Source organism: Rhodamnia argentea, chromosome 1 (genome assembly GCF_020921035.1).
Source record: "Rhodamnia argentea isolate NSW1041297 chromosome 1, ASM2092103v1, whole genome shotgun sequence".
Lineage (NCBI taxonomy): Eukaryota > Viridiplantae > Streptophyta > Magnoliopsida > Myrtales > Myrtaceae > Rhodamnia > Rhodamnia argentea.
This window is the reverse complement of record NC_063150.1, coordinates 2179266-2197948: the sequence shown is the minus strand read 5'-3', so window position 1 is coordinate 2197948 and position 18683 is coordinate 2179266. Positions and strand designations below refer to the sequence as shown.

The 18683-nt window shown below is 39.4% G+C and overlaps 2 protein-coding genes across 3 annotated transcripts; both read left to right on the top strand.

Annotated features, from left to right (window-relative positions):
• Window positions 1–6382: 6382 nt before the first annotated feature.
• Window positions 6383–12942, top strand: LOC115743353 (probable mitochondrial-processing peptidase subunit beta, mitochondrial). The gene is made up of 10 exons (XM_030678093.2): window positions 6383–6937; window positions 7040–7263; window positions 8065–8229; window positions 8473–8610; window positions 8708–8859; window positions 8974–9082; window positions 9803–9901; window positions 10679–10744; window positions 12384–12491; window positions 12581–12942. The coding sequence occupies exons 1-10, from the start codon at window positions 6493–6495 to the stop codon at window positions 12665–12667; spliced, it is 1593 nt and encodes a 530-aa protein (XP_030533953.1). The 5' UTR covers window positions 6383–6492; the 3' UTR covers window positions 12668–12942.
• A 1230-nt stretch (window positions 12943–14172) lies between these two features.
• LOC115743354 (BTB/POZ domain-containing protein At1g63850-like) lies at window positions 14173–18636 on the top strand. 2 transcript variants are annotated; one of them, XM_030678094.2, is made up of 3 exons: window positions 14173–14568; window positions 16682–17331; window positions 17500–18636. In XM_030678094.2, exons 2-3 carry the CDS (start codon window positions 16687–16689, stop codon window positions 18442–18444), a joined length of 1590 nt encoding a protein of 529 aa, XP_030533954.1. In that variant the 5' UTR covers window positions 14173–14568; window positions 16682–16686; the 3' UTR covers window positions 18445–18636. The 2 variants fall into 2 exon arrangements, with proteins under 2 accessions (XP_030533954.1, XP_030533955.1); XM_030678095.2 differs by lacking the exon at window positions 14173–14568 and adding an exon at window positions 14602–14795.
• Window positions 18637–18683: the final 47 nt, after the last annotated feature.

The window sequence follows — 18683 nt, the reverse complement described above, 5'->3', positions numbered from 1 at the left end:
ATGCCCATAATAACAACGAAATAAGCATAAAAGCGAGAAAGAGATATTAAAACACAAGGTTTTATCCCGATTCACACTTAAACTAGGGCTACGTCCAACGTAGAATTCCACTACAATTAACAGCTCGTACCGGTTTCCTCAATCAACATGTTTGTCAAAAAAGAACCCATGCGAGACAACTTCCATGTTGTTGACCCGAGAGAAAACCAATGGAATTCCCACAAGTACCCTCCAGATGTTCCAGATCTAATTTGAGTCAATCAACTTGATTAGAATCTCAAAACCCAGTTTTGGCATTATCATTACCAAATCTTTAAAGATTATGGTGGTTTAATGTTAAGACCCAATGGCCTTCACTCGACTTGTCCATTCATTCAGCCTTTGAAATGGACTCCATACTTTGATTTTCTTGAAGAACTCAAATGGATGTTTTGGTCCATGTTTAACTTGTACGTAGTAGCGATCGAGTTTCCCATAGATAAGATCGTTATAACCTTGTCCAAAGCCCTCTTGGGAGACAACACTAACCAGAAACACATGATTGACATGTTACTTTGGTTTCAACCTCTTTACCCTTGGAGAGAATTGTTCGGATTACATCGGCGTCAAGGAAAACCAGAACTAGAGAGACATACAATCATACTTTTTCATAGACCATGGGTATTTATCACCAACACAGGAAATGTAAGAAATGAGGCAACAGATGTTGGTACAACCACATATAAACCCCAACCCAGTCATCAATTTGCTCGTATTCACAAAACCTTACCAAGTTCTTCTCATCAAATCTTTGTGAATATTGGAATCTCCATAGGATCTTGTGCCAAGAGAATCGCACTATTCCCCTAGAGTTATAACTAGGGGTGTCAACGGGCCGGATCTCGGCCTGGCCCGAGCTAGCCCGAAATGTAACAGCACCGAGCTCGACTCGACCCGACCCAGGCCGGGCCAGGTTGGGTCCGGTCAAAGCCGATTCTAGTTTGATTCTTTTTTTCTTCTTTTGGAATCAAAATTAATTAACAAACCCATCAAATGAAAGAATATAAAAATTAAAAATTAAATTAAAAAGAAAACATTGATGTTAAAAAAAGTCAGGCGGCAGTCGGGCCCGGCCCGAGTACCAAACCCGACCCAAAAAGGCTCGAAAATTAAGTGAATTTTCGTGGTCGGGCCAACCCTTCTAGTGTGGGCTTTTTTGACACCCCTGGTTATAGCCATAAGATGTAACATATGTTTCATGGGATCAAGTTCATATGCAAGAAAGCACCCAAGAAGCTTTGCAATTTTTCATCAATATCGGCCGAACTCTTCAATGGATATGGATTCTCAAGATCTATGGGGAGGACTACTCTATCAAGACCCATATGCCTTCAACTCTTAGGATATTCCATCAAGCACCCAGGATAGTCTATCCAGCTCTCAAGATATTTTGTCTACTTCCAATTATTGGGGTATCTAGCCAGATCCCGAACTGGATGCGAAAATAGACAAGTATGAAGAAGAACGTCTTTTGCATGCCTATAAGAGAGAAAGGGATGGTCCGGATAGCTTAGACTCTGATGATGCTAATTATTCTCCCTCATAATTGCATGCTTTAGTGCTGCAATGTTTACGTCCTTTTGTTGGCTTTTCAGTATCTCAAAAGGAGTGACAAACTGTGATGGCATGTCTGTAATAATTGGTTCATGTCTGCCAAAAGTTGTTGAGTCATTATTATGTACTGTTGTTGTCCACTAGTGTCGACGGATCTGCATATCCGTATAATTGTATTTTTGTCCAGTAGTTTTCTCCTTTAACTATATAAGGCCTTTCGAATCATGTAACCAAGCGGACTTTGCCTACATACTTAGCCTTCTTTGAATACCAGTGTGAAGTTTTCAATGGGTTTCTAAATACTCCTCTCTTCTTCTCATCCAAGCATGCTTCCTCGATTTATAAAATTGTTTTATTAATTTGGTAGTATGATGTGGTTTAGTATGCTCTTCATTTGCCACCTTGACTGGAACTTGTGAATCGGAAATTTCTGGCACCTTGAAGGTTGAGCTTAGAAGCTAAAAGGTAGTCCTCTGAATGTTGGCGAGCCTAGTATTGAGGATAACATACCCGCTTCAGGCTCATGCTTGTCTTCACTTCCTTTTTGATATCAGAGCACTCCATACTAACTGGATTAGTTAGACAAGGGGTGAAACACAAGATAGTAGGAAAGGAAGAAAAGACGGAAGAAGTGTTCCTTTTCCTTGATAAACTTGATGGTAACAATATCATCTTTCTTTTTGATAAATTGGGGTTTTGAGGACTGGATTGGTCCGGTATTCTGGTAAAGCTTCTCATAGTTGGTTACCTAACTATTAGGAAGAAGTTTAGAAGCTGGTCTCTAGGGATTTGTTTGGGCACATGAATACAAGAAGTTTGATTACAATCAACAGAGATGAATAGGGCATCTTCGAACCTGGGAAGATTAAGATCTATGGCATGATTTTGGACCTTATAAATCATCCGATAATGGAGAGTAGTAGCTATAGTATTAGGAGTCCGGGGTGCTCCGGTGATCTATAATTGTACTTTGAAGGCCGAAAGGAGACTGGGATCAAGAAGGGCCATATTGAAATTAGGGAAAAAGGTCACAAAGACAATTCCAAAGTTTAGAATGCTCCGGATAGTACCAATACGGGCATGTTGGTAATCCGGAAAACGAGTATCTAGCGGGGCAACTCCTATAGCAGCAAGTAAGCCTTTTCGTCCATGGAGTGAAAGGGCTAGACGAATGGCTCCAAAGTGGAGATGGGTATAACCTTGTTGAGCCCACTGTAGAGGAAATTCTTGCGGGATTTGTAGAGTGATGAACTGCTCGAGCCGAGTGGCCATGTTGAGATGTTGGTCTAATTTAGAGGACTAGACATATTCCTTGACTACGCAAGGAGTATGCTGAATAAGATGTTTAATGGATCCGATTGCAGAGAAAGAGGAAGGTTTTGAAATGCGAAATAAGGATTCATAAGGGGAGGATTAATTTCAGAAATCTTGCTATCTTACGTATAGGATACCTCATAGAGATAATCCATTTTAGAAGCGGTAGACTTCGGAAGTTCGGGAGGAGGGGCCAAAAAACCTGGAGATTCATGAAGAACGTATGGAGACTCAATTTCTGAGGAGGTTTCCATGAGTGTGTGTTTCTTCCCACCATACGCGAGTCCCGACTTAGAATGATGATCTTAACTTGGTTTCGACGATGAATGGCTCTGATACTAATAAGTACATCATCAGATGATTAGTGATAGCTATTTATGAGATGAAACTCAAACTACCAATGAAAAATATAGAGTCAAACTATAAAAGCCCTCTCGCTGCTACCCCTAAACCTTCATCGGAATGGCTCGCTCGTAACCTCGCCTAATCACCGGAGAGCTTGACCCCATGCTTTCCTATCATGAGGAGTATGAACCACTCCCTAATATTAAATATGGTCACTTTAAAACTCATTTAACCCATTCATCACAAGCTTTTCAATTTAGAATTCATTTATATGCCATATCTAATTTTAAGCGGATCCATTTATGACTCCCTTTCATAATTTTTTGTTAACACATCGATCTGTGACCCATTTTGAAGCCCTAATTGAACTCTTTGCTAGTTTAGTTTGAAGGTCCGCCCTCTTCTGTTTGTATACATGTGTCGTTCATATATGACAACATTGCCCAATGGAATTTTATAGCTATCTCCAGTGGAACTCGATAAGGGTCAGCCTTGGGCGAGCTTGTCCCTCGCCCGTGGCCGATCGCCGATCGTCGCCGTCGCTGCCGATCGACAAAGGAAGAAGAAAAAAAGTTAAAAAATGAAAATTTTGAATTTTATTGTAATATTCTCTGGGAAAGTCTTTCCTTGCTAAATGGTGAAAAATATTTTGCTATTCATTTCCATGTTTAAGCCAAACACTGAAAAATATTATCATTTTATTTAAAAATGACTTTCCGAAAACTATTTTCTAGAATTGTCTTATTTTCCATGAAACAAACAGAACCTAAGTTTTCAATATTTTCTATTTTGCACAAATAAAGAACCAAACATTTCTCATGCGATCGCTTAGTAAGGGTAAGTGGTTCTAGGTTACAGATTCCACTACCCGCCAAAGCGGGTTTTTCATTTTTTAAAACATGGAATCTACCCTACATACATTAGAACTTGGAACCTACCCTATCACATGTTCTAGAGTCGGTTCTAGGGTCTACCCAGATTTTACTTGTATTCTCAATGGAACAATTGCAATGAATTATCATATTTGATAACCACCACTTACTGTTATAATTTACTGACCACAATACACAATAAGAATACAAAACATTAATGAAGGAAAAATCTCAGTCATCATTGGACGCCATAAAATATCGTAAAATCGCACGAAAACATATACCAAGAAGAATACAAAAACTTGTTCCAGGTTCTAGAGCCCAAATTCTAAATGATGGAACATAAAATTACCTATTGAAATATGTTCCTCATTTTTAGAAGCTAAAACCTATTATACATACTCTGAAACTTGAAATTGGACTGGTTCCCACGGGTTTTGATTCCAGGTTCCCAGTTCCACCTTAAAACCATGCCTACTCCTATTACTTAGGGTACGCTTGTTTTGAGGAAAACTCCATGAACAAGTAAAATAATTATTTTTCAGGAAAACAATCATTTTTCTTTGGTGATAAGTGATTGAAAAGTTTTCGATATTTGGATCTCATTTAGAAAATGATTTCCATCTCATTATTTATCTTAGTAAAAAAAATTGATTTTTAAATTTTTTTATTTGTTTCTTTTCTTTTAATTTTTTCCTCCCTCCATCGAGATAAGAAAAAAGAAAAAGAAAATAAAATAACATTAAAATATTTAAAAAATTATAAAGGAGCAATTTCGAAAAATGTTTTCACCTTTTCAAATAGAGAAATTCATTTTCCTAATTTTATACATGAATTTTTCATGGACTGAAAACTATTTTCTATTGACTAACTCATTTTCGGCAAATCAAATCGGTGAAAGTCCGGAAAACCAATTCCGAGAAAACACGTCTTAATCTTTTGGGAAAATTATCCAAAAAATTTTATACTTATTGCACTTGTCTCAATCCAGTCTTAAATCTTTCAATTACGTTAATTCATTTCTAAACCTTTTGACAACTTGCTAATTTATTCCTAAACTTTTTAATTATGCAAATTTGGTCTTAAACCTTTTCATGACTTACCAATTTAGTCATTCGGGCAAATTACTTAAATAATAGGTTTAGAACTAAATTGACAAAACTTCAAAAGTCAGGTATTAGTCCTTTTGGAGCATATTTCTGAGTGAGTCCTATGAAAGAAGGATAAGGGATAGTTAAATCCTTTTCTCTCTTTTATATATATATATATATATATATATAATAGATATATAAAGACCAAAAAGATAGGTCAATGGCAAAGCCCCCATATGAATCATACTAAAGAAGGTGAGAGTCATGTATCTAAAATGAGTCTCTCTTTTCTAAACACGGGAAATTTGTTGGGAAGCAGCACGGCCAAGGGAATCGCCAAGAGGGGAAGTGAATAAGAACAACGGGGCCCCTCCTCGGGACCCTAGCACTTCGAGGGCTAATGAAGCCCTCAATATAAGAGAAAAGCCTTCGTTTGAAGTTCCAAAGCAGGGGGATGACAAAATTTCAAAAGGTTTAAGACTAAATTGACATAATTAAAAAGTTTAGGATTGAATTGGCAAGTCGTCAAAAGGTTTATGACTGAATTAACACAATTAAAATGTTTAGGACTAAATTGACACAAATACAATAGGTTTCAGACTAAATTGGCATAAATACAGTAGGTTTAGGACTTTTTTGGTAATTTTCTCTTAATCTTTGTCGGCAAAAATTGGATTAATTAATGTTTAATGGGTTTTCATGGACAAAGTGTACATCAATTTTCATATATTGGTACCATAGTCTAAAGATACTATTAACACATCGGATTAGTAAAAGTATAAAGAAAGTTATGAATCTTCTCTCTCAAAAGCGCAATCAAATGCTAAAATTTTCAACACTCGAGTTCTAATTTTTGTTCAATTCATGTGTTTTCCCCTCCTCATAAAAGAATAGTTGGATAGCGAGAAATTTTTTGATTTTCAAAGAATTAATCGTGAATATATTACAACATTTCGTTAGCTAATTACTTTTGAACAAAATTAAAAAAAAATTAAAAAAAAATCTAAAGGAAATTGTAATCAAGTAGGGATGTATTTTGTTCATAGCATAGAAACACACGTCGTTCTTTGAGGGTACTGCCCCAAACGGGCAGTCGTTTCGGCTTATATAGCCGATCTCCCCGGTCCTCTCTGTAGAATACGTCAGCAACGCTCTCTCTCTCTCTCTCTCTCTCTCTCTCTCTTCTCGAGGTCGACTGAACCAGAGAGTCGAAACCCTACAAGAATCAACCCAACCATCAGTCTCTCCACTGAGAGACCTCCCTCACACTCTCGGCCATGGCCATCAAGCAATTGCTAGCCCTCGCCGGACGCTCCCGCGGTTCCCGCGCGGCTTCGTCCCTCTCCCGGACCACCGTCCGGTCCGCATCGACCTCCCCCGCCGTCGCCTCGTCGGCCCCCGCCCCCGCCCCGCCGCCTCCCGACGCCATGGTCTACGACCGCCTCGCCGAGGCCGTGAAGTCGAAGCTTAGGCAGCTGGAGAACCCGGATCCGAGGTTCCTCCGGTACGCCTCGCCCCACCCGGCCATCGCTGACCACACCCGCATCCTCGCCGCCCCCCAGACGCGCGTCACCACGCTCCCCAATGGCCTCCGCATCGCCACTGAGTCGAACCTCGCTGCTCGCACCGCCACCGTCGGGGTGTGGATAGACGCCGGCTCGCGCTTCGAGACCGATGACACCAATGGGACTGCCCATTTCCTCGAGCATATGATATTCAAGGGTATTAAATCGATTGGCATTTCTCTGTTTTTGTTGTTTTTTATTATTGAAATTTGCTCAAATCAGAGCCTTTTTTCTTTTTCCCTTTTCGGCTTTGTTGTAGGGACTGAGAAGAGAACAGCAAGACAATTGGAGGAAGAGATAGAGAACATGGGAGGACACTTGAATGCCTACACTTCTAGAGAGCAAACCACTTACTATGCTAAGGTGTTGGATAAGGATGTCAACAATGCCCTCGATATTTTGGCCGATATCCTGCAGAACTCCAAGTTTGATGAGAACCGAATTAACCGGGAGCGTGATGTGATCTTGCGTGAGATGGAAGAGGTAATTCTTTGATATGCGGTGTTCTGTGAATTTATTTGTTATTTATCGGATCAGTTCATGTTTCTAGTTCAGTATCAGTTGTTGAATCTACCATAATTGTCTTGAGCTACTCTTTCTTTTTTGTAATGTTGGGAATCAGTCCGCCTGGGGGTGGCATTAGTGTCCATTTAATCTTTTATAAGATATTTCTGCTGTCTAAATCTGAAATAAGGGTGTGTTTATTTCGCGAAAAATGAATGATTTGAAAAATATTTTCTTAAAAATGATTGCTTGTATCACTTAAATAAATAAACGAAATATATTTCATCATCCACTAAAATGTTTAGACATAAATTGTCGTTGACAATGAAATTTTTTTTGACTATATTATAAGCGATATAAGTGATGATTTTGAAGAAAATGTTTCTTGTATTATTCATTTTTCACAAAATAAATGGAGCCTAAATGAATAGTTGGACATGTTTAAATCTGTGTTTTGTTGGGTTAATTCAGAATGTTCAAAAAGGTCAAGTGGAATTCCTGGGGTGAAGGGGCTTCTATTGAGTTTTAGCAATTTTACGTTCTCATTGACATTTTAGCCGAACTTATAAATGGTGCTTATACTTGGCATTGTAATAGAAAATAGTAATAGTTGGTAAGGAGACTGCAGTACCTTCTCAGCTCTTTTAACTGGCTCTGAACTTGTTGTGACGCTTGGTCATTTGTTTATTGGTTGCCTCATTAGCCTTGAGTTCTAATGCTGATAGCCTCCCTCACAATGATGCTTTCTTTGCAGTAAGTTTGTCTCTTTAAATGCTGTAGGTTGAAGGCCAAACTGAGGAGGTGATATTTGATCATTTGCATGCAACAGCATTCCAGTACTCTCCTCTGGGAAGGACTATTCTTGGACCTGCTCAAAATATCAAGACAATCACAAAGGAGCATCTTCAGGACTACATAAAAACACACTACACAGCTCCTAGAATGGTAATATTCGAAATGCAGCCTTTCTTTTGTCCTCTCTTTTGCCACCCTGCTTCTCTATTCACAACCAAGAAAAGAGCAAATGACAAGAAAAGAAGAGAATTAGGACATGAGAAATGAGAATAAGATGTGTGCCTTCTTCACTAGATTGACTAGATGCTCTTGTTGTCTCCCGTAGGTAGTGATGGGTACCAGCTGCCATAAAAATTTGTTTCTAATAACTCGATATTTGTTTTTGTGGTTCAGGTTATCGCTGCATCTGGAGCTGTGAAGCATGAAGATGTCGTTGAGCAAGTCAAGAAATTGTTTACGAAGCTATCTGCAGATCCAACCACTGCTTCCCAGTTAGCTGCAAAAGAGCCTGCCATTTTTACTGGTTCAGAGGTGGGAGATTTGATTTGTGTAGAGCCCCTTAATGTGATATGATGATGTATCATTTGTTTCCCATGATATATTCATTTTTGAAGTCATGCAATAACAGGTCAGGATAATCGACGACGATATTCCTCTGGCACAATTTGCAGTAGCTTTCAGTGGAGCATCTTGGACGGATCCAGATTCCATTGCTCTGATGGTGATGCAGGCGATGTTAGGCTCATGGAACAAAAATGCTGGAGGTGGAAAGCACATGGGGTGGGCAATTTATGTTGACTCAGTACTCTTATATCAAGAATTAGTTTTAGGTGTTTTCAAGCTCTTGCACGGCGCAGTAGTATCATTTAATATATGTTACGAACTTTTTGACAGTTCGGAGCTGGGACAAAGAGTTGCAATTAACGAAATAGCAGAATCTATGATGGCATTCAATACCAACTATAAGGACACTGGTCTCTTTGGTGTTTATGCTGTTGCCAAGGTGAGCTAAGCATACATAAGAGGAAATATGGTACGACTTTGTGTTATATGGGTAGTGGAGGAGTTTCTCTTCAGCAATGAGAACAAAGCATTAAATTTGGATTTCATTTTCATGCATGGGAGGATGAAACCTAAAAGAAGCTCGGACACTCTGAAAAATTATGACTTTGTGTTATATGGGTAGTGGAAGAGTTTCTCTTCAGCGATGTGAATGAAGCAGAAAAATTGAATTTCATTTTCAGGCATGGGAGGATGAAACCTAAAAGAAGATCAGACACTCTGAAAAATTATATGTCTGATCTTTATCTGGTTTCCTCTGTTCATGATGTGACCACACTCTGTTCCCCTCGCTCTTATTCTGATCTTTCATCTTTCATTGTCATAGCATAAGGAGTGGGTTAAAGACAGCTAGGGTCTGAAAGTTTTGCATGGAGGTGAAGGAAACTAAAATGAGCTGAGAGTAGTTACTGAGTGGAATAGTCCTGGTACTTTGCTTCTTAAGAACAATGAAATATTTCAAAGGCGGAGAATGAGATTATATTGGAGATCTTTGAGATGATGAAAAAATGGAACGAGGCCTTTGATTATACTAGAATATCCATCCTATGATATTTGTTTTCCAACCACAGACAGCCATGGTCTTTGAGCTTTTATCACATGTTGTGCCAAAGTTGAACTTTTTATAATGAATTTTGAGTTGAATGTTAATTTTCTGTTTCAGCCGGATTGCTTAGATGATTTGGCTTATGCAATAATGTATGAGACAACCAAGTTGGCCCATCGTGTTTCTGAAGCTGATGTTACCCGAGCTAGAAATCAGGTATTCTTTCACCACTTACAACTCTTTGTATTTATAGTTTCTACATGTTTCAGTAAATTGGAAACATTTCTTATGGTGGAAAGGGTTCTGATTTGGAGGTTGTTCCCTAAAACAGGGTTTTATCTTGGGTGAGATAGCATCTTCTTCATGGATGAGAATAATCCTTAGTTTCATCTTATTGCTCCTATTCTCATTTTATGCATAAGTACGATCTGACCTCCTTTCAATTCATTCCATGGACTACAGCCTGCTCTTACTGCTGCCCTAATAGATTTTAAAATTCATGGGGACATTGGATTGTTCCTTTTCCAGAAAAGATTTGATAGTTATCTCAAAGAAGGCCCATTAATTCTAAATTTTAGGCCATAGACTATTCTCCTTTGCCTTTTGAGAGTAATATTTGGGGAGTGCTCTTTGGGCATTGAATACAGATTCTTATTTTTTTTTTAAAAGTAAAAATGCTAGGGATCTTTTGATATTTCTTTTGCTAAATGAGGGAATAGTTTCCCCGAGACAATATGTTTTCATACGATAAATTGTTTAAGCATCTTAATATTGATGCTGGTTTTTGAGTGGAGACCCTATATTTTCTGTTTCCGTTCAATGGAATTATGTGCAGACTAAATATTGTTCAATCATCTGAAGCGCACCGCTTATGGATCTCTAAATGTGGGCTTGTTTAATGTTATGCAATACGAATGATGTTGGCAAAACGAAAATTGCAGTGATAATTTATTAATCTAATGGCCCTACACTTATTCATGTCCCCTGCTGCAGTTGAAATCTTCTCTGCTGCTTCACATTGATGGAACAAGTCCTGTCGCTGAAGATATTGGACGTCAGGTAAGGCTTTCCTGTAACAAGTGAATTAGTACTTTACATATGATTCGAAGGTCCTTTTTTTTTTTTTTTAATTTCAAACTTCGTTTAAAAAAAAAAAAAAAAATATGTTGATGATACTGTTAGAAAATGGCTCATACAGCTACCTCAAAGATTGACAATTTGCTGAGGTTACTGCTGTGACTGATCTGCCTGTTGCTTCCGATGTGTCCCTTGGTAGTTGTTTTTTTCTTCTTCTTTTTTCGGTTGGTCCAACTGCCCAATTTTCTTGAAGTCCAATGAGTTTTAAAAGGCAATATTGAAATATGCTTTAGTTGTTTCGAAATGTTGTGGCTTTAGAAATAAGGAAGATTAATTTTTTATTGTCATTTTGTCCATCCAAAAGAAGATATGTAGTACCAATTTACCTGCATATTCTTTCATTTTTTTTTAGCATATTGAAAAAGTTAGGTTTGTGTCTTACATATTAGACATGTCTTCTTATGGGTCTTCACCACAAAATGTCTCAGTATACTGAATTAGAGCATTTTTCGAATAGTTACCTGGACACATATCATCACCCTATTGTATCTTGTCAAATGAGTTGGGGCCAACTCTTGCATGAAATTAGGGTAGCATGTTAACAAATTAAAGAGAAAATGGTAACTAATTAAAGAGAGAATGGTAACTAAGGATTATGGTTCTACGGTGTTATTTATTAGCTGCAGAAGGATGTTGGAGCAGTGACTAAGTAGCTACCAGTGATGGTACTGATAAACTAGTGTTTGCCTCTGCCCCACAACGATAGAATTGCTTTCTTAATTTTCCTGAGAACTCGAATATCTCTGTTGAACTACACAGACACATAAAAGCTGCCTTGCTTTTGCATGATAAAGTCATATCCCTGCTCTCGCTCAATAACACGTCATATTAGAAGATCTTTGAAAGTTTACCAGCTGATCACAGATAATATTCTTCAAACCTGATTGCAAGCATTTTTTGAGATAACCCCAAGCAGGAATACAGGCCTTTTGCATCAACACTTTGAAAATGAATCAACTTATCAAGAATTGTTGATGTATGAATTCCTTACATATTATAAATTAAGGTACTTCATTGCGTATTTCTCAGTTATGATGACTAGAAGTGCAGGCTTTTTTTCCAGCTTCATTTAAGTTTTTTAAATAAATCAAAGATAAAATAAAGAATTATGTCTACCAAAAATGATTGCTCCGAAGGAGTAGAAGCTCTGTTCATCACGGACCACCTGGCTCCTTTTAAGTTATGAAGGAAAACAAAGAATATGATTTTGCGAAAAACCTCGTGAAGAATATGAAGAGGTGCGGGTGATCAAGTTATGGTTAATGTACCAATTATAGTGCATTCAGATTTTTATGTTAAGTGCTCCCATTGCAGTTCTCTAAATATTTCTGTGGAATAAATAAAATACTGTGCTTTCTCTATTCTTGGATTGGTTAAATTAGTCTACCGTTGATGATAATGGTGTATGTTTCGAGGTAAACTGTTATAAGATGAGATATCGTAACCATTATCTGGGCACTTTATGCATCTAAGTTCCCTAGCTGACCATGTATGATGTGTCGCACAAAATATTCATGGTGCCGTCCTCTGACGGCTCATTATTTGTCTTCTGTTCTTGCAGCTTCTAACTTATGGCCGGAGAATTCCTTTTGCGGAATTGTTCGCCAGGATTGATGCTGTTGATGCCAGCACCGTCAAACGTGTAGCAAATAGGTTCATCTATGATAGGGTGAGAACGAGAAAGATACCTATCTCCTTGTTGCTTTTGGGGTTAGATTCAGCATTCTCATGTTGTCTTTTTCCATGTCTTCTTTATAGGATATTGCTATTGCTGCAATGGGCCCAATCCAAGGTTTGCCTGATTACAACTGGTTCAGACGCAGGACCTACTGGAACCGATACTAGTCTCACTTTTTGTTTTTCATCATTACCTTCTCTGGCAATTTGCTTCAATACTTTCTCGTGACTCACCAAATTTTCAGTGGCAAGCCTCGAGGGCTCGTACTTCTCTGTTTATCGCTCTACTTCAATTGGTCTTTGTACAATTCTTATAAATTCATAATAAGTATGTTGTATCCGGTGACAGACTCGCCCACTATTCTTGAGGTTCTCTCTGCAAGTATATTATCCTCATTGATGTTGAGTCGCTTCAAATAATTTTGCCTTCTCCTTGTCCTTCAGGTGCCATTCCCTATTGGGTCATGTTGAACGGTACAGTCATCTTTGTTTCATGTGTAATTTCGCTGGTGCCAAGCACGATGTAAGGTGTTTGCACTTTTATCATTTGGTTGATGTGAGATCGTGTATTTTGTAGATTGTAGATTGAGTTTGCCTTCTTGGCGGGTATGACTAATGCAGAATGAGCAATTCTGGTGATGTGCTCTGGATCATCCCTAGTTGGTAATGTAGTTGCTCAATGAGGTCGATTGACCCTCTTTTGTGTTGTTATGCTGAACAATGAATCATACGAATTGTCTCGACCCATTGAAATTCGATTTGCCCTCAATGCCATTCGTCGTTGAAACTTGCTTGCACCAACACATACGTAGGACGAATGGCAAACGAACATAGCTGTTGGATTCGATAGATGCTCCCCCCAATGTATCTTCACATACAGAAAGAGGAAAAGCCAAAGAGATGGGGACATAGCTTTGCTTTTAAAGGACTAGACACCTGCCATAACTTCAGGGCAAGAACGCAAGATGGACCCCACAAGTGAAACTGGTCCGTGTCCATACCAAAGTGACGAAGATCAAAGGAGACGGTGCGCTTTTATGTGGTAGATCTCAATTGGGCAAATAGCAAATGGCCAGCCACCCGTGGAATTTATGCTTGGACCCAACAGAGAGGCAGGTACTTCCGTGAGGATAAGAGGAACAAGAGTGGACCAATTTCATCTCCTGTTTTAGTCTTCACATTCTCTGATGCACACGAACATATTGTGCTAGTTATGGGAGCTTCTTCACGACAAGTACGCCATGTCTTTCTTGAAAGGCCTTCGAATGTGTAATTCCGGCCGAATGTGAAGGCGCGGTACGTTTTAAATTCCTCGCATGTTATCATACAACGAAATGACATGGAAAATATGATTCCGGCAAATATTGCATAAGCTGCACTTCGCCAGATGAGCGTGTCAAAATAGATTTTTCGTTGTATTAACCCTTATAACTATCATGAAAAAAAGAATAACTACTCAAAATTATATATTAATTTTTAAAAAATATATTACGTGAACTTTTTTTTTTCTCGTGACGTTTCTTCTAATGAAATTCCAGATATTTTTCTTGTCTTGTTATATGTTGTACAGTCTATTCATTATGGCCCCGGGCCTTATTAATATTGCCAAGGAAGGATCACATGCATCCCACTCCTGTACCCAAAGATATATAAAAATGGGGAATTGAGACAGACAGAGAAGTACATCAGCAACGGACAAATGAAAACGGAAATGGGCATCTTATTATTTGTATAAATTTTCTTGCAAGATTTTTCTAAGTTATTTATTTGAGCGCGCTCGAAGGTTGTGTTTTTTTTTTTTTGGCGTGGTTTTGTCTGATGAAAGAAGCTGAAAAGGAAGGCCCCCCTCGATTCTTTCAAGCAAGAAATTCCCTCCGATGTTTTCTAGAGTTGAATGAGTTTCCAAAGCCGAAAGCTTTTTGTTCCCTTGAATCTTCCCTCTCTCGCCCTCGGGCTCTCCTTTGAGTTCCCCCCCTTGTCTTTTGTCCCTTTAAGTTTTCCTGCTTCTGACCATTGAATGCATTCATCAATGGAATCTGCTTTTCGGTGGCATTTGAAGTGAGAAGAAGGTACTTGCTCCGTAACCCTTCAGCTTCCTTCTCTGTTTGCTCTGTTCAAATAATGAAACTTTGAGTGACCCCTGTTGTGAGTTCTTGTTTTTGTGCTGCGAACATTGAGCTCTGTGCCGCTTGTGCGGTTTGGCTTCTGGGTTTTTGGTTTGTATTGAACCGGGCGAGCAAGACACCCACAATATCGACTCTTCGGTTTCTCGTCGCGTGCTTGTGTAGCCGAGATGGTAGCTTGAGCTGTATTATGTCTGGTTTCTTTGAGTTCGGATTTGGTTTTCGAATGATTCTAGTGTAAGTAGGACAAGGAGGATTGTGAATTTTCCAGTAGATTATGCGGCATTCGTGGAAAGATTTGAGGAAGTAAACGCTGCCTCGTTTCACCCGATAATTTCTATAAACACACGAAGGGAACGTAGGAAACGAGCATTTGATTGTTGGGACTCAATTAAATTTTCCCTTGAGTGTTGTGGTATGGTTCTTTATACTTTTTGGTTTTGTGTGGAGTAATCTATTTTGACATCTGGCAATGAATCGTATAGCTAAATGAGTTGTGAGGAGCTTGGCGTTCTGTTGGGTTTGTAATATTTGGCCATGTGTGACTAGACCCTTGAAGGGTGTGATGTATGCATGGTTGCTGTTTATTGCTCTTGGCACCATTGAGTAGTGAAACAGAGGCTTAGCTTACTTTTGACGGTGTATTAGCCAGTGAATTTCTTGACTCTTGAGCGTTTATATTGTGTTGTTTCACACGATTGTGCCTCTCTATGTGCAATATGATTATCATGAGGCATGATTGGCACTTGCAGGCTGTTTTGAAGTTCCGTATCTCTTGTATGTCTTAATTCTTCAGACTATCTTGAGTTTCTTCTATGTTGATTGCTCTCAATGGAATTTTAATGTCTAGGTGATCAACATTTGGGTTATTGTGAAAGCATCAAATTATTTGTTTCAGGATTTCTTCTTCATGATCTTGTTCTGCCATCAACTCTAGCTTCTATGCTTTTTACATTTTTGTTTCAAATGGTTATCGTATATTGAGTAATCAGTCTTCCACAGGTGCTCTAATGTTTTGAGAACAGCAAAATGAACCCACAACACCACCCCCCACCGCACCCACCCCCAACAAAAAAAAAATAAAGATATGGTTTTCAATTTATCTAATACTTCAGAAGCAGTAATTGGGAAACAACTGACCAAATTTTCTCTCTGTGCACTTAGAAACATTCCCTAACAAGCCATTAAACTTTATGTTTCTGTTATACTTGTATATTATTTAGCAACTGAATCTGGTCCTTGCCACTTGGTTATGAGCTACTGACCCCACAAAAAAAGGGAAAGGATAGAGTTTTCAATGTATCTAATACTTCTGAAGCAGTAATGGGAAAACAATTGACCAGATTTTTTCTCTTTGCACTTAGAAACATTCCCTAACAAGCCATTGAACTTTATGTTTCTGCTGTACTTGTATATTCACGAGCAAATGAATCCATGAAATGATGGTCCTTGCCACTTGGCTAATACTTCCCCCATAATTTTCAATTCGACCAGCCTTGGATTAGAAAACTCTAGTTCAGACTTGGTTTTTTTAATGCTCTTTAAATAAATAAAAAAACCAGTCATTTTTCTGGTTTGTCTCAGTTACTTGAAGTATTCTGTTACTTTCATTGCTTGTTTTGAAATTTGTTGATTCCATGTACTTGCTTTTTAGTCAGTATCAGAGAACAAGATCGTTTTGTTAGCTTACAATGCTATGTCATGCATAATAGGGGCCATTCTTAGACCTTGTCCCTGTATTTTTTTTTTTTTTTTTTATCTGTTAAATTGAAGAAACAGTTGATAGACAACATAAGTTAACTTAGTTGCTGGGATAAAAAAGGAAACATGCATTGGCATTGCATGTTCCCTGAGCAAGGATTAAAGTGTATGAAATGTTCCAGGTATCCATAAGCCTTCACACAATTAGCTAGAGAGGCTTTCTTTAGTGACAATTTGTTATTTTTCAAATTCTCCTCTATTAGCTGGGAAATTTGTTGACTACGTAGGCAGAAGGTTGACATAAAGTACAATGCCCAGCTGAACGTACTTGACTGCATTTTTTCCTTGCGCATTGCAGATTGCATGATTTTCCAGCAGTTGAAATTGGAGAAACCGTCATTAGACATGGAGTTCACGACCACCCCAGCACCACCCATCAATGGCCTCACTTCCCCAAATTCTTTCACTTGCGGCTTTACAAATTTCAATTCTGCCCTCACAGCTGGGCTGTTGAACCCAATGTCGCCACCACCCCGATCAAGCCCAACCTTGTTCGAGATGATGGCTAGCGAGCCAGACATCCAACCTAGTTCTCACATTCTTCCAAACCCTTCCATGCCTTTAGCGCCAAAGCCCCAAATATCAGCTGAAGACAAGCAGGCCTTGACCATGCAAAGATTGTCAAATATCTTAGCTGCCAGAAGTCCTGGAAACCAGTTCAATGATGCTTCAACAAGTGACATAAAGCTAGCATTGACTTCCAAGGATGGGATCACTGTTAGCATGAATGTGCACAGGCCGATACTCGTGGCACATAGTCGCTTTTTCGCAGTGAAGTTGTCTGACAGATGGATAAAGCAGCAGCGAGTGTCAGGGCCATACATCATTGAGATCGCTGATTGTGATGATGTTGAGGTATATATTGAGACATTGCGCTTGATGTATTGCAAGGATTTGAGGAAGAAGCTTATGAAGGAGGATGTCACCAGAGTCCTTGGTATCTTGAAGGTGATGGTTCTATCTATCAGTTGCTTTCCGTTCCATCTATTGGTCAAATTCCAAATTTTTGTGCATTTCTTTGTTCTCTCTCTCTCTCTCTCCCTCTAAGTGACTTGGATGGAAACAAACAACTTGTACTGTAAAAGATATAGTTCCTGATCTTGTAATGTTCTCCAGGTTTCAGCTGCCATTGGATTCGATGCTGGCGTCCTTTCTTGCTTGGAGTACTTAGAAGCTGCTCCGTGGGCTGAGGATGAAGAAGAGAAGGTGGTTTCGTTATTAACCGAACTCCGTCTTGATGGAGCCGGGGCAGCTGAAGTTTTAAAGAGAGTCTCTTTAGAAGTCAACAATGGGATAGAAGAGGAGGGAAGTGAGAACGGAGACGTGCTGCTCAATCTTTTACACGTAGTACTAGGTGGAAAAGATGAGAGGGCGAGGCGGGACATAAAAGGGCTAGTCTCAAAGATGCTCCGGGAGAATCCGTCCCTCAGCGATCTGCGAAAGGAATCTTTATATTCAGCATGCGGTGTGTGTCTTCAATCGCTGCGCCATCATTTCCTACAGGCCGCAGCGTCAGATTTTACGGAAGTAGGTCAGATTTCACGTCAGGCCGATAACTTGCATTGGATGCTGGACATTCTAATAGACCGGCAGATTGCGGAGGAGTTTCTCAGAAAATGGGCTTCTCAATTTGAACTCTCTAATGCACATTCTTCTATCCCGGCCATCCACAGGTTCGAGGTCAGCCGAGTGACAGCCCGATTGTTCGTTGGCATCGGGAAGGGGCAGATATTGGTACCAAAGGATTCGAGGAGCTTGCTCTTGCGAACATGGCTGGTCCCATTCTACAGGGATTTCCCATGGATGAGGAAGGCGTCGAAGGGTCTCGACCGGCACCTGATCGAAGAGGGTCTTGGTAGCATGATCCTCACTCTGCCTTTGGCTCAGCAACAGGAGATCTTCCTCGGTTGGTTTGAGAGGTTCTTGAACTCGGGCGAGGATTGTCCGAATATCCAAAGAGGGTTCGAAGCTTGGTGGAAACGGGCATTCTGGAGACGCAACGGGGAGGAAGGACGGCCACGGCCATTGCGGATTACAGTTGCAACTATCGATAAGCGATGATTATAGAAACTGCTTGTTTATACCTGGATTCTTGGGAGGTGATGGTCACGGGATGACAGTTGATGTTATTTCATTTTGCAGCACATATCTTTGATTGAGAAGCTTGCCTGGCACATACAGTCCATTTTCTATTCCTAATGCTATGTACTTTGATAATTTTGTTCCACAATGCTGTGTTTGTCTCCTTCTGGTGAGTTATCTTTCGCTTTTCTTTTTCCTTCTTCTATTTTCAGGGCAAT

Excerpts from the sequence above, each read along its gene's own strand:
- LOC115743354 (XM_030678094.2), top strand. The coding sequence starts at position 16,687 with ATGATTTTCCAGCAGTTGAAATTGGAGAAACCGTCATTAGACATGGAG. Across the intron at positions 17,332-17,499 it reads GAGTCCTTGGTATCTTGAAG|GTTTCAGCTGCCATTGGATT; the intron begins GTGATGGTTCTA and ends AATGTTCTCCAG.
- LOC115743353 (XM_030678093.2), top strand. The coding sequence starts at position 6,493 with ATGGCCATCAAGCAATTGCTAGCCCTCGCCGGACGCTCCCGCGGTTCC. Across the intron at positions 9,902-10,678 it reads TTACCCGAGCTAGAAATCAG|TTGAAATCTTCTCTGCTGCT; the intron begins GTATTCTTTCAC and ends CCCCTGCTGCAG. Across the intron at positions 12,492-12,580 it reads ATAGGTTCATCTATGATAGG|GATATTGCTATTGCTGCAAT; the intron begins GTGAGAACGAGA and ends TCTTCTTTATAG.